General features: G+C 44.8%; 1 protein-coding gene across 1 annotated transcript; it reads left to right on the top strand.

Annotated features, from left to right (window-relative positions):
• The first annotated feature begins 1,685 nt into the window (after nucleotides 1–1,685).
• On the top strand, nucleotides 1,686–22,779 carry CPO (carboxypeptidase O). The gene is made up of 11 exons (XM_065413754.1): nucleotides 1,686–1,765; nucleotides 8,004–8,079; nucleotides 8,508–8,632; nucleotides 11,923–12,025; nucleotides 13,230–13,331; nucleotides 14,217–14,321; nucleotides 14,993–15,103; nucleotides 18,709–18,799; nucleotides 19,464–19,666; nucleotides 21,028–21,112; nucleotides 22,517–22,779. Exons 1-11 carry the CDS (start codon nucleotides 1,686–1,688, stop codon nucleotides 22,777–22,779), a joined length of 1,344 nt encoding a protein of 447 aa, XP_065269826.1.
• The last annotated feature ends 487 nt before the right edge of the window (nucleotides 22,780–23,266 follow it).

Consider the following 23,266-nt stretch of genomic DNA (forward strand, 5'->3'; position numbering starts at 1 on the left):
GACTCTGTTAGCAAATAAAGTACAGTGAACACAAAGTCTCCTCTTTTATCAATGTTTTGTGCCAAAGCCCAAACCAAAGTCCATTTTTTATATCCCTTGTAAAGGGCTGTTTATTTTTACTGGTACAGGTGCCCATTGAATTCAACAGCTTTTTCCATTGACTTCAATGGAATCTGAATAAAAAAGATAGAGAGGGACTGTCAGTCTACTACCCTTTTATTGGACCAACTTCTGTTGGTAAGAAAGACAAGTTTCAAGCCACACAGAGCTCTTCTTCTGGGATCGACATGGCTACCACTACACTGCGTACCCTAATACTACTACTCTACTACCCTGTTAGGCAAAATGACAACATCTAGCTTGGTAAGTTGTTGACATTACAGAAATAATGTCACCAAAGAATAAATATATCCCATTTTAAAGGTAGACACCTCAGCTTTAGGCTGAAATTTACTTTCAGAAAATCTCATAGTTTACATCTTTAGCGTTTTGTTTTGTTTTTTATTTAAGCAGGAGGAAAACAAGATTGCCTCAGTTCAGCCTTTTCCCTCTGAACCTGTTTGTCTTGTCCCTAATTTGGACCCCCGTCACATGGCCCAGAGTTGCAGATTTGAGGCTTCACAGGTCTGATACCATGAGGAAAAGGTCTTGGGAGTTATTGTGGAGAAGACCCTGACAGCACCAGCCCAGTACACAGCTGTGGAGAAAAGACATGCATAGTAGGTTATATTAGCAGAGAGCTGGAATATGAAATAAGTGATGCTACTGCAATATGCGGTATTCAGTCTGCTTCCTCTGGAGAGCTGTAACAGAAGGCGCTACCTACTCTGGAATCTACTCTTCTGATGGTTACAACTTCAGCACTCAGCTAGGAGGTACGCCACCACCAGTACAGATTTTGTGGGTTGATGGGCTGAGCATTGGAATCAGAACAGTAAAGCTCATGTTCTCTGGAGTTCCCTCATTCCCCCTCCCCCCACAAGCATTTCTCTCATAACCAAATACAAGATAACCCTCCTTCAATTGTTCCAAGTTAATTTTTATATAATATTGCAAACTTTCATGGAGTTCACAGGCAAAATTTTCTTCAGTTTCTGTAGATTTTGCCACGTGATGTTTGTAATGACAAAAATGATGTGCATAAAAATGTCTGTTCCTGCCTATGTAATTCTGCTTTGGAGGAAATCATGCCAGTTTTTGGGTGAAGGGGGGGGGGGGAAATGTAGGAGAAAGCATAATTTACTTAGTAGTGCAAAGAAGGGCAAAACTCTGGGTGGTGTTGATTTTGCAAAAGTTTAGTTCACATCTGGACCTCATTCAATCTGAGGCAACAAAGTTCAGGACTAGAAGGGTTAGTAGGCTGGTAAATTTCAGTTGAGGCCAATATCTTTGTTTCTAACAGATGAGTGGAGGTCAGGGGAAAGAAGGGTTGAGCAGATAATTCCAACTTTTTCCAATCTCCAAAAATGTACCATCTCTATATGGGAATTTACACATTTCATCATAGAAAATGATGACGTGATATTGAGTTAATTATTTAACTGTAGTAAATTTCTGCTGCGATCATTTATAAATAGGTTCATCTTCTGTGCGTGAGTCAGTTTGATCCACAGTTGATACTGGAGTCTAGATAACTGTCTGCTCTATGGCCCCGTACTGCTGAGAGTCTGCTTCTTTTCAGAAGCATGAAGTTATCTCTTGGGGTCTTCTGCCTCCTGGGAGTCCTGATCCCAGGGAGGACTGGCCTGAGGTTGCAATATAATGGGTGAGTATAAATCCTGGCAGGGAGCTGCAGTTTAGGGCTGTACCCTAAAACACCATAATGAAGGCACAACAACTTACACTACCTCTGAGACAGTGTAATGAAAGGAACAAGGAACTGTAAATTGGGCGTGTCTGTTACAGACTGCTGAAACACAGGCGGTTAGTCCTGTACTGGAAATGGAAAATGAGGGTCACCAAATCCAAATACTCAGATATGGTTAAGGCGTGTAGAGAAAATATAGAGCAAGAAAAAGGGTAACGAGTTAATTCTAATCAAATAGTTATGGACTCAATCGTGAAAGGTTCACAGTGCCTCCTTTTGGATACTCAGCGTGCTCAGCTCCCATTGGCTAAAATCCAGTTGGTGCAGCACCAAGATCAGGCTTTATGGGACTAATATGCCTTCTACAAATATATTGGGAGTGGGGAGAGGAATGATAAAGCAAGAGTAAATCCATTAATCAATGAGGGGTAGGGGGTGGAGATATGCAAAAATGATGTCTCCAAAGCTTTTGAGACACTAAACGCCTATTAAAAATCTGTATCAAGAGAAGTGAAAAGAAGAGGACTGGACGATCAGGGAGCAAAGGAATCCCTGTAAAAATAACAAAGTTCAGGGAATGAAAAATTTGGAAAAATCTGCAAATACTAATGATCTGAACCTAGAGTATTAAGGGAATTAAATCATGAAGTTGTTGTACTATTGACAATTATTTTTGAAAAAGTATGAACTTGATATTTTCTCCTCATTCTTTTCTTCCCCCCCCCCTCATACTAAAACTGGCATGATTTCCTTCACAGCAGTATTTCCTAGAAGAAGGCAGACATTTTAAATACACGCTATTTATTGTCTTTACAAAAATGGCATGGCAAAGTCCACAGAAACCGAGAAAAACTTTGCCTGTAAATTCCATGAAAGTTTGTAACATTCTGAGAAAATTCACCTGTAACAACCTCAGGAGTGTTGTCTTGTATAGGGTTGTGCGAGATGGTGGGTGCTTGCGCAGGAGGGGAAATGAAGGAGCTCTGGGGCGTGATTTAGCTCATCCACCCACGGAAGTGCATTGGGGTTGACACGCTGGTCTGACCTCCTAGTAGAGTGCTGGAGTTGCAGCCATTAGAAGATGGGATGTGAAAGAGACAAGCTGTGGTTCCCTTATAGGGTGACCAGATCACCCAAGTCAAATATCGGGACGCGGGGGGGGGGGGGGGGCGTGGCGGGAGGGGGCAGGGCAAAAACCCCCCACCCTTCCTCCACAAGCGCTGGAGGGAGGCCCGGGAGACGCAGGGGAAGCGCGGGGCCGGGGTGAGTGAGAGTCCGGCCTGGCCCCGAGTGCAGGCAGGACTCAGTCGGGTGGTAGGGAGAGTAGGGGGGCGGCCCGCGGGGCCAGGCAGCGGCTGTTCTCCCCCCCCGGGCAGCGGGACTCGGGAGCAGCCGCTGCTGCAGCTCCCACTGCTGTGGGGGGAGGAAGCGGCCGATGGCCAAGCTCGGCGGCTGCGGCTCTGGCGCCCGTGAACCCCCCGAGCCCGGGCCTGCTGCAGGGACCCAGCAGCGCGCACGCTGCGCCCAGCCCCTGGCCAGTCGCGTCTGGGCTGCTGCCCAGCTGGTGCTATCCCGCGGTGGCCCCGGAGTGGGGGCAGCAGGCCCCAGCCCCCCCGTCCCGCTCTCACTCACCCTGGCCCCGTGCTTCCCTTGCGTCTCCCGGGCCTCCCTCCACAAGCGCCGGAGGGAGGAGGAATGGCGAGCCTGGGGAAGAGGCGGGGATTCGGGGAGGGAGCCAATGGGGGAAGGAGGGGGTGGAGTCGGGGCGGGGAGAGCGCGAGCACTTCCGGGCTCTGGAGTATTTGCTTGTTTGTCCAGTGTCCCGACCTAACATTGGTCGGGACGTGGGACAAACAAGGAAATATCGGGACAGTCCCGATAAAATCGGGACGTCTGGACACCCTATTCCCTTAAGAGGAAGGGTTGGAGGTTTCAGAACCTCACCTGGATCTCCTTTGTGAGCAGAGAGAAATAATTGCAAGGGCCTATAGAGGTGGACACTAACAGAATGACATACAGCTTTGAAATGCTATCTCGTACCTCGGGAAAATTATTGAAAACACACATTTGGGTATAGCTAGAAGAACTGGGCTTAAAATAAGAAGGAAAATTTCCTGCAGAGGGCCAGACTGTATCCTATGTGGAATTTGCTCCTGCAAGGGACAGAAAGTTCCTGGTAATCATGGAACTTATTATTTATTATTAACTATGTTTATTACAGTGATGCCTAAGGTCCAACCAAGAGTTGAGCCATTGTGCTAGGCACAATAAAAACACAGAGTGCTAGCAAGTCCCCTGATGGAATTTCCCCTAGGGAGGAGAGAAGGTAGCACAGTGGGGAGGTGAAATTGCATAAATTAATGCTGCCTCAGATGCATTTGCTTCTAAATGCTAGAGGGCAAATGCTGTACTTTTTTACATCCTTTACAAACACACAGAAACTAAAAGGGGTTTTCACATGGTATAAATCAGCATAGAATCTAATCTCAATTTACCAAAAAATCAGAGACCCATTCATAACAAACCTAAGCAACTGCACAATTCTCTTCCCTTTGCCCTCATTATCCATTATATCATATTCCCTCTTCCTGCATAGGGGGAATGAGGGAGACATGTCCTCCCCAACTGGGCAGTGCAATTGCAGGACTAATGCATCCTCACTCCTAAATCCCCTTGCCAACCCCCGTTTTATTTGCTGTTCTCATCATTTTCAGGTTGAAAATCTAGTTTCTTTTGGGTCCGCAGCTGAATCTTCTATTGTTCTGGCAAGAACCCAGCACACTTTAGGCACTAAGGGTCAGATTTTTAAAGGTATTTATGTGCCCTAGTGGAATTTCAAATGTGCCTAAGTAGGCTAGGCACCTAACTACCATTGAAATCCTATCTGCAGCTTTAGTCCCCTAAAGACCTTTGAAAATCTGGCCCTATGCAGATAATAACAGATTGATTTACAGCAGGTTGGGATTTGCTATGGGTTTGGGGTAGGGACATGATGTGATGAGAGCAAAATATCAGTGTCTTATTCCATAACTAGAATTACACTGATACAATTTGAGACTGAGCCCAGTGCTCGATCTTACCACAGGAAGTATAGCCCAGAGATTCCCCAACTGGCACTGTCAGAAGACTGGAATCTGCTCAGGGGGTGGAACCAATGGGCAGCTTATTTAAATAGGTTCCTGCCTCCCCCATTAGCTGTATAAAACCTCCAGCACAGTAGGCACAGACCCTTCTTCCCCTTTTAGAGACTACAGGTCTGTCTCATCTTACGCTGGGGTTACGTTCCACAGTCAGCGCCTAAATCGAAAATCCCGTATAGTCAAAATTACATTGAGTGTAATGGCGGGCGGAATCGCCCGCACTACAGAAACAGTATTTAAATAGTGGTTGTTCTCTTTTTTTTGTTTTTTGTTTTTGCCAACCGCGTAAAGCTGAAATCGCGCATGTTAAATGCGCCTAAGATGCAACAGACTTGTATCTATATATCTCCAGGCCCTGGGCCTATTGAATTCAATGGAAAACCTCCCATAGCATTCAGTGTGCTTGGCTCTTTGGCAATGGACCTAGCACCGTGGGGTCTAATAGCTGACTGGGACTGAGCTCCTAGCTAAACTGGGTTTGGGTCTGGCCCCAGTCTTTGAATAGAGTTTTTAAACCTAGCCCAGCCAACCTGTGTTTTGAGTTGGGAGCAGGATGCTACTTAAATAAAGGGACATTATTTGAAATGACTCTGGAAAAGACCAGCAAGGATATGTTACTTTATCTTAATTTGCCACATACTATATATAAAAAGTAGAAATTCTGACCAGCCAGTCAGAACACAGCTTACACTGACACTATTAGTTTAGCATAATGAGGATGCTTCATTGTGTTTTTATTATTGAAAAACTGTTCTTGATTGGCTGGGTGGATCGACTTTGCACTTCTATAATTGAGAAACCTAGTCCATAATCATAAATGGGCACAATCTTTGTAATATTAGCATACTGTTAAAAATTATCTGCCTCCACGTTGGCCATTGTAAAAGGTTTTATCAGTAAATAAGAGCCGGCCATCTGGCAGCAATCTGATTGTCTGGCATTTCTTTCATTTGGTGTAATTAAGACATAATGTCAATGGGGACAGAAAAGCATTATAGGATATTGTTTCTTTTCTGACAGACAAAGAGCAAAGCAAGCCCAGGCATTTATGGAAAATAAACTCCCAACTGCAGCTGAGAGATTCATTTTCAGACTGGGAGGCATTTATCCTATATCTACGAGGTTCTGTTGCATCGACATTTACTGTGGTTATATCAAATAGTTAGCAATGCAAGTGTTATCATTTGCCTAATGGACAAAAGTGTAACAGGGTAATAAACAGCTAATTCCAATTGTCAGAGAAAACGGACCTGTTTTGTGTTTCAGCTAATCAGCAAGCATCATATTTTTAAAAGATCAGGGATTTTTAAACGTTTCCTATATTTTTTCCAATGGCTAATGGGAGAGTTAGCTAATTCTATTTGCATGTATATTGAGCTGATATTGTACATTTGCGATGGGAGTGCAAATGCCCAATTAGCAATTATTGCTTATGCAATGAGCGTACATTATATTGATCATAAATGATTTGCTACACAAAGTTCTTGTGATAAGTTTCCATTATAGTAGAATCTTTGCATTTAAATTCTTTCCTGACCATACATGTACTATAAGAACTTGATCCAAAGCCCATTGAAATCAGGGGAGACGATTGTAAAACCAGTGGTTGCTAAGAAATAGAAATATTTCTGGTACCGCTCTGATTTCATAACAGTGGCAACAGCTCTCTTCTAAAGATACTAACTCACCTTTGGATATCTAATGCAATGTAATCATGAAAATCCACTCCCAGTGATGATGGCACATTCTCGCGTCACAACCTTTCATTTATTGCTTTTAAAAACTCTTATGCAATTTGAAATTCCACATCTGCTTGCTACAGGACTACAAAGCTGAGCTGCGCTAATACTCCAGAAAAAAGTATTTAGGAAGATTTGTTTTAATAGAAACCACACATTTGCTTCAGCTGTGTTTGTAGCCTTTTTTATTTGTTCTCTGTAAACCTTCAATATTTTTTTTCAGATAAACATTTTCAGAAGGTGAAAGTCTCAGGAATACTCAGCAAATACATCTCCAGACAGGAAGTTTTCATCCAGCCGTCTTGAAATCACTGTGATTTTTTTTAAATTAGATATTCCTGTTTATAAGTTTCAATCTACCAATCAGGGAGCAGGAACACTACCATGTAATTTAGGTGACCTGTCATAGGCCACAAATAATGAATAGTCAAACATATAGCAAGTAGTTTGTAAAATCTTATTGGCTAAAAAAAGGTTTGCATAAAATTTTCGTCAAGCAATTTTGAATAACGAATAAATATGCAAAACAGTAAGTCTATTTGTGGATGATTCATGAACAGAAAAAGCTCAAAGTTGATGAAATAGCTCACTGTATATTATTACCAACTTTATTAGGCCCCAGTTCTGCACATACTTAAGGGTTTAATCATGTGAGCAATGTCATTGGCTTCAAAGAGGCTGATACGATGAAATAAAATTGCTCATGTGCTTAAGTGTTTGAAACATCAGGGCACTGGCAAATAAGTAAAGATAATGTAGGGCCCTACCGAGATACCCAGAGAATTTACAGAACTTGATCCAACATGTATCTAAAGCAGTGGTTCCCAAACTTGTTCCGCCGCTTGTGCAGGGAAAGCCCCTGGCGGGCCGGGCCAGTTTGTGTACCTGCTGCATACATAGGTTCGGCCGATCGCGGCTCCCAGTGGCCGCAGTTCGCTGCGCCAGGCCAATGGGAGCTGCTGGAAGCGGCGCGGGCCGAGGGACGTACTGGCCGCCGCTTCCTGCAGCCCCCCTTGGCCTGGAGCAGCGAACCGCAGCCACTGGGAGCCGCGATCGGCCGAACCTGCGGACGCGGCAGGTAAACAAACCGGCCCGGCCCGCCAGGGGCTTTCCCTGCACAAGCGGCGGAACAAGTTTGGGAACCACTGATCTAAAGTATTCCATTAATTCATCAGTCAGTCATGTTCTCAATGAAATAGGACTCAGTTAGATGAGCTAACTTCCTTTTGCATAACAAAACAACTCTTTAGACCTAGGGGAAAGGTGGAAATTTTCAACAGATGCTCGGCTGATTTTTTTTTTACTCTTAATTTCCAGGGACCAGGTTTTGCAAGTCTTGCCACAAACATCTGAGCACGTAAAGCAACTTCAGCAGCTTTGTGACACCTTGCTGGTGAGTGACACTAACAATGTTTACAAGAAAGCTGATGCAAAGTTAGTTCTATGGAACATGTGTATTTAACTTTGGATAGAAATTAAGGGAAAAGCAAGCCTGAAAAAGCTTATACCTAAGATCTTTACTAATAAAGGGCTGGATTGAGCCTTGCCCTTACGTGGTCATAGGAAATTGAGATTTCCCATCCTGTGGCCTGTGAAACAACTGGCCATAATTGATGTCCCATGTCCAGAAAATCACAGGCTGTATCCCAGACGTATGCTCTGGGAGCAACTGGTTAGAGAGTTGATGATTGGGGAGGCATGGGTGGAGAGCATTAGGAATGATTGCTTCCTCTTATTCATCCATAGCTAACATATCTTAATTAGATTTTTTTTAGCAATGGAAACAGAAATTTTATTTGTGTTCCCATTCTTTCTCTCCAGCTGGATTTGTGGAAGCCACTGCTGCCTGAAGACATCCAGGCTGGAGAAGAACTGCATGTCAGGGTTCCAGCCTCCAGTTTACAGGAGCTGAAAGACGGCTTAAATCAGCATTTGATATCTTATGAGTATGTCCACTAATTGCCTGATAGGGATCCCCTTGTGTACTAAATGACTCCATTGGCTTCAAGGACCATCCTCCCTATCATGGAGATGGCTAATTTCCCCCAGTCCACCCCAGGGTCACCAGACTGTGTTAATTGGATCCAGCCTTTGGATCCTATGTGTGTCCAAGCCAGCTGGGTCTAGGCAGAGTCCAGATACTGTCTCTTCCTCTGCGTTTGCACACTCCTGGGTTGCAAATTCCCTGTCTGCCCTCCTTTCCTTGGGATGAGGGAGTCTGTGGTCCAGCTGACCCAGGCCCTGAATCCAGTGATCTGACCTCCTAAGCCTCCCCAATGGCCTGTGCGCACTCCTCCAGAGCTTCACTTCTGTGGGCTCTCTAATTTCTAGTTTAACTCCCCGGCGACAGTGTGGTAGGTAACGTGAGGAACATGGGCTTTGCAAGGGAACTTCTTAAATGCACATACTTTACTCTTAGACAGCACAGGAGAATTACAGATCTATGCAAAACCATAAACCCCTGAATGCAATCTTCCCCCATCAGGGACCTCTCCACTCCTGACAGTCCTTGGGGTTGGTTATTGTCCTTGAAGGGAGACAATGTCCCTCCTGCCTCCACTTCTCCAGCTATGTCTTTTGCTGTTTGTGATGGACTGGCTCCCTTTGGCTCTGGGCCAGGTGGTCAGTGGAAGAAACTGCAGATCCCTCAGTGCAGATCCCTCCCTTCTCCCCAAACAGATTTCTCTGAAGAGCTGATCCATTCAAAAGCAAAGGCCCTTCTGGGAAAAACTCCATTGTTCCAGTAAGTGAGAGTCATTCAGTGCTGATGCTGCCTTGATTGCCTGGTCATACCTTTCCAGACATGGCTCCTCACTACGTGCCAGGTTCCTGCCGCCAAATGGATGATCTGAAGTATATCTACACTGCAATTAAAAATCCATAGGTGGCCTGTGCCAGCTGCAGCCCTACCACTTCCTATGGTCCTAGAGCCTGGGCTTCAGCCACAAGCCCTGAATCATAGAATCTCAGGGTTGGAAGGGACCTCAGGAGGTCATCTAGTCAGGGCCGGCTCTAACTTTTTTGCTGCCCCAAGCAGCAAAAAAAGCGCCGAGCCCCCCCGCCGAGCGCCGTGCCGCCGGAACCCCCCCCGAGCGCCGCGGCCCGCGCCGCCCCCCGGCCGAGCCCCCGCCCCCCCACGGAATGCCGCGCCGCGCTGCCCCCCCGCCGAGCGCCGCGCCGCTGGAGCCCGCCCCCCCACCCCCGCCACGCCCCGCGCCCCCGTGGAATGCCGCGCCGCGCTGCCTCCCGCCACCCCAAGATTGGCCGCCCCTTACCAGGTGCCGCCCCAAGCATGTGCTTGGTTGCCTGGTGCCTGGAGCCGGCCCTGCATCTAGTCCAACCCCCTGCTCAAAGCAGGACCAATCCCCAGACAGATTTTTGCCCCAGATCCCTAACTGGCCTCAAGGATTGAACTCACAACCCTGGGTTTAGCAGGCCAATGCGCAAACCACTGAGCCTCACAGCCCAAGCCCCATGAGCCCAAGTCTGCTGGCACAGGCCAGGTGCAGTTGTCTAATTGCAGTGTAGACATACCCCTAGTCACAATGACTGTTACCGGTACAACTAGTGTTCATAAAACCAAATGGTATTCATAATTGGACAAAGATATAGTCCCCAAATTGTCACACATCACATACAAAATTTAAAAACCCAACCCACCAGCTATAATGTTTCATATGAAAATTACAGCTCGGCAGCCATCCAGTGCTAGGATGGTAAATGACTACTAGACATATTGAATACAGCCCAGCTGTGGTGACATTCACTAATAAAAGATACCTTGAAAGAGGATTAAGGTCCATTCTGAAGCTATGACAAGCAAGACAATTCACCGTTAAAGCTGATATCTGATATCTTCCCTAATGAATTCTCTTTAGTAAGTAATTAATGTTGGTGCCCTGTCAACAACAGGTGGAGAAATATGGGATAGGGATGCCAGTATATAAACTATCTAGCATCTGGGATAGGTGTTTGCAGTCTAATTGAAATAATATCGTGGCCCAGATTTTCTAAAACTGGACTCTGTTTGCACTCATAATGATTTGTGCCTCTATTTTGAGGGGTGCACAAAAGGGAGGCTGAGTGGAAGGGCGGACTGAAAATTTGATTCTCTGTCCTTTAGAGGTGAAAAACAGAATGATAGTTAATTTCTGTATACAGATTTGGAGGAGAAGCCCCTCTAAGAAGGTGGGTGGCATACAAGGAAGGCAATATGACAACTGGAGACATAAATGGCATATTCTATTACGGTCATCAAATATTCAAGCTGCATTAAACTCAGAGATTTCAGTTCACAGGGGCTGTGATGAGCTCTTTTTTTTTTTTTTTTTGGTGTCAGTTCATGTGAGTTTGCACTGCTTACATTTCACCTTGAGACACAGAGGTGAGAGAGCTCAAATTGAAACTCAGCTGAGAGCACTCTCAGAAGTTCAAAGGGCAGCCTTTCAGAAATGCCGGTCAGTGCTTGAGACAGCAGAGTAGCCTACTAGTGCTCTCAATGCATGACATTAACACGTGAACTTGCACTGCTTTTGCAGTTGTCTTCTTCTGAGCATTTACTTCAAGCACAGATTTAGAACAGTGTTGCACATGGCTGGGTTGTCTTTCAAAGAATTCTACTAAAAGCACAGGGCCTGATCCAATGCCCAATGGAGCCAGGGGGAGTCTTTCATTGACTTCAGTAATCACTAAAGCAGGCCCATGATGAAGCAGATTCATAATTAATTTTCGGCTATCCTGCTGGAGCATCTATTTTCCAGGACAAAGACAATTTTTGCAAACCTACAAATAAAGCACCATTGGGAGATCTTCCCCATTTTTTTTTTTAAAGTGTGAAGTTTTTTGAAATTTTTTACTGTTTTTATTTCTTTTTCCAAAATGACAAACCTTTAACTTGATTTTTTTGATCATTGACAAATTTTAACCAGTGCTTATAGCTGGTGAAGAAAAAACCTGAACATTTTCGGGGCTATTTTGGGGGTGGGGGGCAGGGTTGAGGATGGGGGAGGGGTCAAAACGTGAATTTTTAATTAAAATTTTAAAAATCTCAATATTCAGAACACATTGGCCTGTTCTATTACAATTATTATTATTGCAGTATCTAGTGGCCTGGTGAGCAAGAGGTTTGAGGTCGACCATGGAGTAAAGGCCATGTTTTTGATTTAAGGATGTTGCTAAAAGTCATTCTTCAGTTGTTGTTTAGGGAACATTAATCTTTCTCTCGTTTTTTCTTCAGGGTCCTAATACGTGATGTACAAGAACAGCTGGATAGTAGCATGCCAAGTCACTGGAAGGTTCCAGAGGGCTATTCCTACACTGTATATCATCCAATGGAAGAGGTAAGAAGGAAACCAAATCTATCATTTAGGTGTTACTCCTGCAATGAGTTCTATGCGAACGCTCCTGTGTTTGCAGAGAGCTCCACAGAAGTCAGTGTGACTTAGCCATCTGCCTGCTTGGAGCTCATTGCAAGATCCGGCTTTCTTCAAGTCTGCATGAAATCCTAGCCTGTTGAATTTAATGGGAGTTTTGTCCTTGACTTCAGTCGAGGCAGAATTTCACCCTTTGTTTCTTAATCTCCATAACGTAAAGGCTCTGTGTGAAGAATTCATGCATTTAGCTATAGTCCTTCTGTGGACTCTTTTTATCCTTGTTGAACATGATCTATTCCCTCACAGGTAGCCTCTATAGGCTTCAACCCATTGTTTGCTGCTTTTAGTCCATATTTTGAGTATTTGAATATCCAGTTATTATGCCTCTTCACTGTTATTTATGTAAGCATTGACATTGTGCTCAGCACTGACCAAGACATGAAACGATGACCATCCCAGTAAGCTTATAACATAACAAATAGAAATGGAGAAGATGGGACGCCCTAGGAAGGCCAGAGGAAGGAATAACTTTATTTTATTTTTTTTTCACTTTTGGTTGGGTTCCCTTCTATGGAAGAAGTGAGCCTTTTAGAAGAGACTTGAATGTGGTGAGAGTGGAGAGCCAAGACAGCTGGACTTTTGTTCTCATTTATATATTTCACAGTCGATTTAGACGACACGCACAAAGAGAGAGCTTTGTGGTAATCCCTCTTCTAGGCATATGATGTGTTTACTGTAAGCATTTGTATCGTTTTGCTTTGGGAACTGCTACTGACCTGAAATGTGGAAAAACTAATAATCATCTGACTGATGGATCACCCCAATGATAGTCTTAGGATTTGACTTCATCATCCAAATCCTAGGGAAGTCAACAGAAAGGCTCCTGATGGGGTTGGAGCATTGAATTGGCTCCCGAAGGAGTCCTAGGCAGTGCTTTTTGATGCCCACCTCTGCAATGTATTACTTTGTATTTAATTTGATGTAAGTGAAATGTCTTCCCCCCATTATTTGGTCTTGAACAGTGCTAAGTAATATCACAGCCTGAAATATGCTCAGAGGCATATACTGTGTATCTAAGAAACATAAAACATTTGCTATTTGGAAGTGGGGGTGGATGGGGGGAAGAAGGGAACTCCCTGTTTAGAGCAACAATTCCCCATGACTATTTCAGATTTATCACTGGATGTACCAGATAAAGGAGAGCAACAGTGAACTGGTGACACAGCATTATCTAGGAATGACATATGAGAACCGGCCAATGTATTATCTGAAGGTGAGTGGGGAAAGTGTTGTTAAGATAAATAAAAAGCATCTCCATAAAATGATGAAGGAAAATGTCAAGGTTCAAACCTTCTCTAAAAAGATTCTTATCCAGGTATGCTGAAATAACAGGAGAGGTTTTAGCTCCTAGACAAAACACTACAGAAGTTTGCTATCTTTTGTATCGACAGTTGCCATCAGTCTTTGATACCACTGTTATAGTGTGAAGACACCAGATTTGGCTAAAATCCTGTTTTGAAATATAATATTTAATAAATCTCATTTGGCATTCTATTATTGTTTAGCAGCGTGATTAAAACTGCGATTAATCATGATTAATTTTTTTAATCAAGTTTATTTGTTTTGAGTTAATCACTTGAGTTAACTGCAATTAATTGACAGCCCTCATAATATACCATAGTCAACCTGTGTAACTATGTTTGCTATAGTTGTGTGTGGTGGAGGGTTTTTGTTTTTCACTATTCTCTATAATCTGGGACCTTTCTGTCTTGACTATTTCATGACAATCCTTATAAGATCTGTCTCCATTGCTGAGAAAAATTGGTTTATCTTTCTTTCTGCTTTTCCCCTTCCAAAGAAAAGAACCTCAAAATTAGATCAGCCCAGGGAATGATTAATATAAGTGAAGGCAACCATATAAGAATTAGAAGTTGCTTTATTGTTACTCTTTGTTCAACACACACTTTAAGATTCTTGGCCTGGTGTGATGCAGAGATTGGGTTATTAGGAAGGAAAGCTGGTCATAATGAAGTCTGTAATAGTAAGCATCTCGCATGGCTAAGCATATATCAAGGATCATACTTCACATACTAGAATATGCTAGGCTCTTTTATTTTAATATAACAGTTTTCCTACTGATCACTTTTACACTCCCCAGATAAGTCAACCATCAAATAAGGCCAAGAAGATTATTTGGATGGACTGTGGGATTCATGCCAGGGAATGGATCTCTCCTGCCTTTTGCCAGTGGTTTGTGAAAGAAGTGAGTCCTTTTCCCATTTCAGTATAAAATTTGCAGATAGTTTGGGTTTCTCAGTTCTCTTCCTCTACTTATAAGAAATTGTTAAGCTGTCTCTTTAGAGACAGATTATACTTTGAATTAGTGCATTTCACAATCACATCTGGAGACCCAAGTTCAAACCAGGGCTTGGGAAGTAACAAATGAAAGTATTTGGCACATGGCATCCTCAGCTTGGGCCTGATACAAAGCCCATTGAAGTCAGTGAGAAGCTTGCCCTTGAGGTCAGTGTGCTTTGAATCATGCATCACAAAGCCACAATGAAATCTGAAACCATTTTCCATTTCTGATCCCAAGAGTAAAGAGCTAGAAGATTTTGTACAGTGGTGTTCCATATGTATAGGATCAGTCTCTCCTACTGTGCTTCTCCCTGTGGTATCTATGCACCTCACAACAATGCAAGATAGTACCAATGTAGACTGCAGTATAAATGTAATCTGATATATTATCACTTTTGAAATGCCTTTGAAGGTGCGGTAGATACCTCGATACATTTGGTGGGCAGGTAGAGTCTCTTCCCAAGGAAGTATTCTAGGATGACCAACCATTCTATGCTAATTCTAAATGAATTCATGTCCAGTGATTGGTTTGTACCAGACGATCTGGTGCTAGTCTTTTGCACTTTTTCTTCTCAGATTTTACAGAATTACAAAACTGACCCAAAGATAAAAAGCTTCCTGCAGAACTTGGACATATATATTCTGCCAGTTCTCAATATCGATGGTTATATCTATTCCTGGACAACAGTAAGTTATGAAAATCCCGTAACTGGATTATAAAGATAGATGTACACTGTATTTATATTCATTTCTGGTACAAAAATGGTATCCAAATGTGAATTTTGCAGCTTCCTTTGCTAGGAAGGGAAGGTAGTTTTTCTGAGGAAAAAATCCGCATCTTTCTAGCACCAAAACTATGCCTGCTAGTTTTCAGCAGTCTGGACTGCAGTTGTTCTTTTAAGAATCCTTCACTTCTCTGCAGGAGTACCTTGGACAGTGTCACATTGTACCACTATCTTTAATGCTACTTTGAGTCTGGAAGCTCCTTCTAATCCTGCATTTTTTCCAAGTAATCTTTACTGGGGCCTCAGCAGATCTTAAATTAACATCTCAAAGTTTTCAAGAGAATCTACTGCCACACCGTACATGATGGGTTTTACTTGTCACCCACAATTTTCCCCCGACAAAAATGTCCTGAGAGCTCAGTGTGGCCTCATAGAGGTCATAGAGGTCATAGAATATCAGGGTTGGAAGGGACCTCAGGAGGTCATCTAGTCCAACCCCCTGCTCAAAGCAGGACCAATCCCCAACTAAATCAGCCCAGCCAGGACTTTCTCAAGCCTGACCTTAAAAACCCCTAAGGAAGGAGATTCCACCACCTCCCTAGGTAACCCATTCCAGTGCTTCACCACCCTCCTAGTGAAAATGTTTTTCCTAATATCCAATCTAAACCTCCCCCACTGCAACTTGAGACCATTACTCCTTGTTCTGTCATCTGCTACCACTGAGAACAGTCTAGATCCATCCTCTTTGGAACCCCCTTTCAGGTAGCTGAAAGCAGCTATCAAATCCCCCCTCATTCTTCTCTTCTGCCGACTAAATAACCCCAGTTCCCTCAGCCTCTCCTCATAAGTCATGTGCTCCAGCCCCAAATCATTTTTGTTGTTCTCTGCTGGACTCTTTCCAATTTTTCCACATCCTTCTTGTAGTGTGGGGCCCAAAATTGGACACAGTACTCCAGATGAGGCCTCACCAATGCCAAATAGAGGGGAATGATCACGTCCCTCGATCTGCTGGCAATGCTCCTACTTATACAGCCCAAAATGCCGTTAGCCTTCTTGGCAACAAGGGCACACTGTTGACTCATATCCAGTTTCTCGTCCACTGTATGCCCTAGGTCCTTTTCTGCAGAACTGCTGCCTAGCCGCTCGGTCCCTAGTCTGTAGCAGTGCATGGGATTCTTCCATCCTAAGTGCAGGACTCTGCACTTGTCCTTGTCGAACCTCATCAGATTTCTTTTGGCCCAATCCTCTAATTTGTCTAGGTCCCTCTCATAGACTCATAGACTCATAGACTTTAAGGTCAGAAGGGACCAATATGGTCATCTAGTCTGACCTCCCGCATGATGCAGGCCACAAAAGCTGACCCACCCACAACAGAATATTCCAGCCTGCGAGCCCTGCCCTATGCCTCATGCAACATCTGTCTGCTTCTTGGCTGCCCAGGAGGCTGTTGACTAGAACTCCTACCCAGCTTCTTGAGCGGACTTCAGCATCAAGCACCTTTGCAGTGTAAAGGTGTTCGTTGCTGATCAGCCCCAGTGACTCCCTGGAAGTTGCAGTCAATATTCTCTTTCAGGCTGAAGATCTGCACTGATCGGACAGTTGCCAGGGGATGCTGACCAAGATACCAGGATCTTCTCTTCTGGGTTAGGGTGGGTTTCCAGACACAAGGGAAGATGGGGAAGGCATTTTTTTCAGAAAACTAAGGTTAACCTCTGTATGCAGGGTAGATGTCCTGTCCTCCACCAGAAATGTTCAGTTCTTCTACGGTGTTTTTTCCTTGGTCTTGAGCTTAACTGCATGGGGAAAAGAACACAATATGTTGCAATCTTCACCCCTCACTTCCTTGTATCCCAACTCATGCTTCAGTAACATCACTGGCATCTGAGTCACAGCCATTTCCCATTTTCCCATCTCCCCGTTATATCAGCATGGAGATACTGTTCGGACCCTAATGAGGCCCTGTAGACCCATCTGCCTCTGTGTGGTACCCATCTGTCTCCCCGTTGAATTGAGTCTGCATTAAGCCTCGTGCCTTCCAAATCGAACATCACCAGATCGGGCAACATCAGGATTTGGAGAGCTCCAATTCTTGTACTCCCTTGCCTGGTTAGTCAGTGGAGAAGTGCACACAGGCAGTGCACAGTGTGAGTTTGAACTCAGCTGCTAAACTGGGCAAAGGGCACTACATGGGGGTGGGAGGCACCGAACTGAAGTGTAATGAGGAGATTGGCTGACAACAACAAAAAAATCAGCTGAGTTTATTGAATCTGAGCCACAACCTGGATTCCATTATAATCATTCTTGGACACTGAGGTACCCCCTAAATTTGGGGCTGTCTTTTAAGCTGGGACCCCTGCACTAATGTAGGGGAGTGCCAGGGAAGAAGTCCTATGACCTGGCATGATTGACACCTAGAAATGTACCACACACAGTAGTGGCATTGAATCCAAGTGTTACTAGGATGTGAACTAAAGGTGTACCTGCTATCGCAGGGGTTCTCAACCTTTTTCTCTCTGAGGCCCCCCTCGACATGATATAAAAACTCCAGGGCCCAATGGGGAAGGGCCTTGTAGTAGTTTGACTACTATTTGGGGGGGGCAGGGGCCAGCAGGGCTCGAGCCACCTCTGCATGGTGGGGTCCAGGGAGGGAGTGCCACCTCCCCCCCCCCGACTCACCTCAGCAGGCCACCCAGCTTGTCTGGGTTGGGGGTGGGGGGCACAACCAAAAATTATAAGTCAAAGGTGCGGGGCTTAGCTCAAAATGTTTGAAAACAGCTTAGGGTGCAGGGAGAGGGTAGATAGGGGCTGTTTACAGGGAGGGGATTCTCAGGGTGCGGGGAGGGGGTAGCTGGGTCTATGTGTGGGCAGGGGGGTAGCTCAGGGTGTAGGGAGGGGTATTAGGGGCTGTGTGCTGGGAGGGCTCCCCTGCAGTCCCTGTTCCCAGAGGGGTCTGCCAGCCACGGAGCCAGGTCTCCCCATCCGGGCAGCTCTTATCGGCTGCCCCTGCGGCAGCAAAGGGGGCTGGGAGCTGAGGAGCAGCTTCAACCCGGGGCACCAGCAGGAGAGGAGGGAACGCTGCTGCTGCCTGCTCCATGGTACCAGCCAGACCAGCAGCTGCCCTGCACTGTCTGGCTTCCCGCCTCTGACCTGGCCAGGGGGCAGGGAGAGGAGATGGGGGGGAGGTGTGGAGCTGCCCCTGGGATTGCCATGCTCTTGCACTGCAGTTTGGGCTGGGGAATGCCCTCCATGTCCTCAACTCTGCCCATGGGCTCAGGGCTTCTGCCCCACAGGGAGCACCAAGGTTTGTGGCTCCAGGATTCAGCCCTGCACCTCCCGGCTTCAGGCCTGCGGGGGACGCCGGGGGATGCTGGGGATTGGGGCTTCAGCCCCGCGTCACCCGGCTTCAGCCCCGCAGAGGGCACTAAGGCTCGGGCTCTGGGTTTCAGCTGCAGGGCCCGCGGCCCCCTTGAAAGGGCTCGTGGACCCCCTGTGCTATAGCTATAGTACTTTAATCTCTAATCTCCCAGTACACTGTATTATTACATAACTGAAACCATTTCTGCTCAGGAACGTCTGTGGAGAAAATCCCGCTCTGCACATATAAATGGCACCTGCTTTGGAACAGATCTTAACCGTAACTTCAATGGCTCCTGGGGCAGTAAGTTCCAAGTATTTCAGATTTTGAGACATGAATAGATAGCAAGGCATGAGAAGCAAGAGCAACAGACCGTCATCTGAGCTGTGTATATCTTGTATTCCAAAGGCTGCAAGGGATTTCTTCAAGAAATGCTTATAAATAGAAATCTCATTTGCAAAAATATTAAGATCCTGATTTTCAACCTGGCCTCAGCCTGGCATTTGTTTTTTCAAGCACAAAAATAATTTTGCTTCCTTAAATAACTATGCCTCCAATTCTATGAAGGTACAAACATTAGTTGCTGATAGTAATAGTAGTCCGTTATCTAACTGCTAATGTTTGTGCTTGTGGTGAGTTTGAACATGGCTATGTGAGTTTGAACATGTGCCTTTAACATCATACGGGGGGATTTCATAACTTTATGTTGCTACACACGTTTCACCAGGATATTACTGACATGTGAGTTATTTTTTTTCAAATGAGGCCTCACAAGGCATATTTTGTACAAAGATTATTACACTAGTGTGTAGGGTGTGAATACCGGGTGCACTCAGTCACAATGTTACCAGACCCCTCTGAGCCATCTAGTCCCCCATTTTAAGACTATAATGGAAATGCCACCATGCTCTCAAAATTGGGTTTTGTGAACATCTCTGCTTAGCTTTGTTTTTTAATTCCTGTACAGGTATTGGGGTGTCTCATAACTGCAGCAGCCTCATTTTCTGTGGAACAGGGCCAGAATCAGAACCTGAGACTAAAGCTGTGGCCAGATTTATAGAAAAAAGGAAAAGTGATGTTTTGTGCTTCTTGACTATTCACTCTTATGGACAGTACATTCTCACTCCCTACGGTTACAAAACCGATTTGGCAAGTAACCACCAGGATTTGGTAAGGCAACGGAACCACGCTCCATGTCAGTGTGAAGGATTACGCTTGCATGAACGCTGTACATCTTGATCGTCGTCTTTGTGCTTAAGATTGATCTCATGTCTATGTAATATTGTACTCAGTCCCCCTTTGCCTCTCTTTGGTACTGTTGTATTTACCATAGAAATTAGAGTATTTATTGGTATTGACTTGGCATTTGTCTGAAGGGACAGATGAGGTATCAAGAGGAAAAAAATCAGTAATAACTGTTTTTTAATGAACACCTGCAGCTTCCAGGGGGATGGGAAGTTTGCGAAACATTGAAATCTTCAATTTATTAATTTAGGTTTGCGTTCTCTTCTCAGCTCACAGTCTTATACATTGCTGTGTGGTGACTGCAAGTTTTTTTTGGCTGAACTAATCCTGATCCTTCATCATAACTAATTAGCAATTGATTATTAGGGATCTGATTACTGAGGGGTCGCCAGGATGTGACTGTTTTTCAAAACAACAAAATCCAGTGCCACGTGCAAAAAATGTGCCTGCCGTTTTATGTGCAAATGCATTTGTCTGCATGATTGCCACGACTGTGCCCACAAATGCCTAGTGTCTCGTGATAGAGGTTCAGGCTCAGTCCGGAGCCTGGGTTCTAGGACCTTGCAAGGTGGGAGGGTCCCAGAGCTCAGGCTGCAGCCTGAGCCAGAACATCTACACTGCCATCAAACAGCCATCAAACAGCCCTTTAGCCCGAGCCAGCTGGCACGGGCCAACCATGGGTTTTTAATTGCAGTGCAGACATACCCTCAGTGTTTTAACATCAGGCCCTATATACTCAGTTAAAATGCATGTTTATAAAACAGTCCAGCATTTATGGCACTAACCTTGGACTTGGGAGAGTTGGGTTCGAGTCCCTCTTCTGCCACAGGCTTTCTCAGTGACCTTGGGCAAGTCACTTAGCTGCTCCGTGCCTCAGTTTCCCCTCTAGCGTGGGGATAATGGCACTGCCCTACCATCCCAGGGTGTGGTGAGGATAAATACATTACAGACTGTGCGGAGGTCAGATACTGTGGTAATGGGGCCCCTATATGTACCATAGAGTGGTAGATAGTGATCTCTCTATCCATGCCACAACCACTCAGACCTCTGTTGACAGTGGAAGTATATTACTGAGATCCTCTTTCTCCAGTAGTACAGGTTCCTACCATTGCAATAAAAAAGGAGTGGTTTTTAGCTGGACACATTTTCCCACTAGCTCTGATGTTGAACTAATAATTGATGCCCAAACCTGAACCCAGTGAGCTACAGAATCAAGCCTGAAACTCCAAATAGTTCATGTGGTTACCAGAACCAGTTAAGACTTTCTTTCCCTTTCAAACGTACAGGTGGAAGCTGCAGAGAAAGCAGCAGTCGCACTGAAGGAAAAGCATGGGACCAATTTTACAGTGGGACCAACTTCTTTGGTTTTGTGTAAGTTTGAGTTTTGAGATTTCTCTATTTTCATGGGGCGAGCAAGGTAGTCCATGTGCCTTGTTCCTCGATATTGCTGTTTCATTGCGTTTCCACTTTGAGTAATAATGGAGGAGCTGGTTTAGATGAGTATCTAAGTTGTAGCCATTTGAATGTGGGATACTTTGTGGAGCCTTTTCATACATTAAACAGCTGACAGCATGGAGGATCAATTGGATGCTAATTCTTATATAGAACTCCTCATGAGAGTATCACAGGGCACACAAGGGGATTGGTATGTGATATATGGTGAAATCCTGGTCCCTTTGGAATCAATGGCAAAACTCCTATTGACTTCACTGAAGTGATTTCACCATACCTATCAGTCAGTCAGCAGTTCAAATCCAGATCAGGTCTATAGTAACGATCAGCCATTATCATCTGGTGGTGGTTTGAGGTTCTGTGTGAAATAAGTTGGTCTCAATCTAGTTCCCAGTGGACAGGTGTCCATACCACGGCGAGCACTAGATGATGATGGCTGGCACTCTGATTGACAGTTTCAGTAGAGATCATGGAGACTCAAGTTACCCTTGACCCAGAGAGGTATTCCCTCTAAAGAAGGGTTGAGTCACATTGGTGGGGTGGTGTAGCAGATAATATTCGCAATGAGTAAATTGACTGGCTCTAGCGAACACGAACACACACACACACACACACACACACACACACACACACACACACACACACACACACACACACACACACACTTGTGTTTGTAAATTACACAGGCACAATGCCTGCATTAATTAGAGCTTGAGTTGCATGTGCTTTAGTGCATGCTTTGCACTGTCTTGAGTGTACACACAAGGTGTTTTGCTTGTGCAACGCTGGCATGTTTCGAAATTAGTGTGCTCTTGGGCCAGGGTTTGTTGTTACATGGAAAGCGGCAGGAGAGAGAGCTCCACAAGGCAGAGGAACAATGAGGTCTGGCCACAAAGAACAGTCAGGGATTTTTCAGGCTGGCACTAAAATGAATATAGCAGGAAATTCCAAATGGTATCAATGAAGGAAATGCAAAACCAGAACAAACCATGGTCCATCTAGCCCCATGTCTTGTCTCCAATAGTAGCTAAGGCCAAAGGCTTCAGAAGAAGGTATATGATCCCTTTAATGCATCTCTGGTTATCGGATAATACTCTCATATGAAGTGGTATTTTCCGTATGCAAGTTCTATAGAAAGATATTTAATGCAATCAAGTACTTCATATAGAACAAGTTTTCCCACTGTGAAGTATGGCTATCTATGGTATGATTATAGTGCTTGGTACAGGGATCTTGTAGCAATTTTGGATAAACTACGGCCAGGGTCATGTATAAAGAATGGTGCCTAATACATTTGTCTCACCTGTATTTTTAAATTCATAGACAAGAACTCTGGCTCCTCGCGGGACTGGGCTCACATGATTGGCATTCCATTCTCCTACACATTGGAGCTGAGAGACAAAGGTGCCTATGGATTTATTCTTCCGCCAGACCAGATCCAGCCCACATGTGAGGAGACTACCACAGCTGTGATGACCATCATAGAATATGTAAATCAGAAGCACTTCCCAAACAGTGCAGTGGCAGTGACCTCTGGCAGCCTGTGGCTATGGCTCAGTGTCCTATTCACATGGACCTTGTCCTAAGTAAGCCCTACAGAGCGCAGCAGGAAACTCACATGCAGTGAAAAATTGCATGCAAAGGAAAAATTGACATTACTGGGAAGCTAAATGGCATAGTGTTGAAATAAATGACCATTACAGTAAATGCAAAGAGTTCTCTGGTGTTCTGGGGGCTTTTTGGAGAAGGAGGAAAGGATAAAGAACAGGCTGTAAAATCAAGCCCTGCTCATCAAAACCAGTTGTAGAAGGTTAGGTTCCATTCCTTTGTTTAAATTAAGGCAAGCCCATATTAACTTCAAAACCCTTGCTCGCTGTCTCTGCAAGGCCAGATTGAATATGCATGGGGAGGAAACTTCACTTTTAGACATGGTCTCAGTGACTGCCTTACATCTACGCTTCCCTTTCTGCCAGGTGTAGCCCTGCTCTTCTCATGGTCCCCACACCACACTGGCCCACCAGCCAGAACCACTCAATTCCCACCCAGGGTTGGCACCAGCAGGCTGTATGAGAG

This window comes from Emys orbicularis, chromosome 11 (genome assembly GCF_028017835.1).
Source record: "Emys orbicularis isolate rEmyOrb1 chromosome 11, rEmyOrb1.hap1, whole genome shotgun sequence".
In the NCBI taxonomy this organism is placed as follows: domain Eukaryota; kingdom Metazoa; phylum Chordata; order Testudines; family Emydidae; genus Emys; species Emys orbicularis.

What these genes read in the sequence shown, in the direction of transcription:
- CPO (XM_065413754.1), top strand. Translation starts at nt 1,686, where the DNA reads ATGAAGTTATCTCTTGGGGTCTTCTGCCTCCTGGGAGTCCTGATCCCA. An exon ending in CAGCATTTGATATCTTATGA is followed by an intron (nt 8,633 to 11,922) that starts GTATGTCCACTA and finishes TTTTTTCTTCAG; the next exon opens with GGTCCTAATACGTGATGTAC. An exon ending in ATATCTATTCCTGGACAACA is followed by an intron (nt 15,104 to 18,708) that starts GTAAGTTATGAA and finishes ATTTCTGCTCAG; the next exon opens with GAACGTCTGTGGAGAAAATC.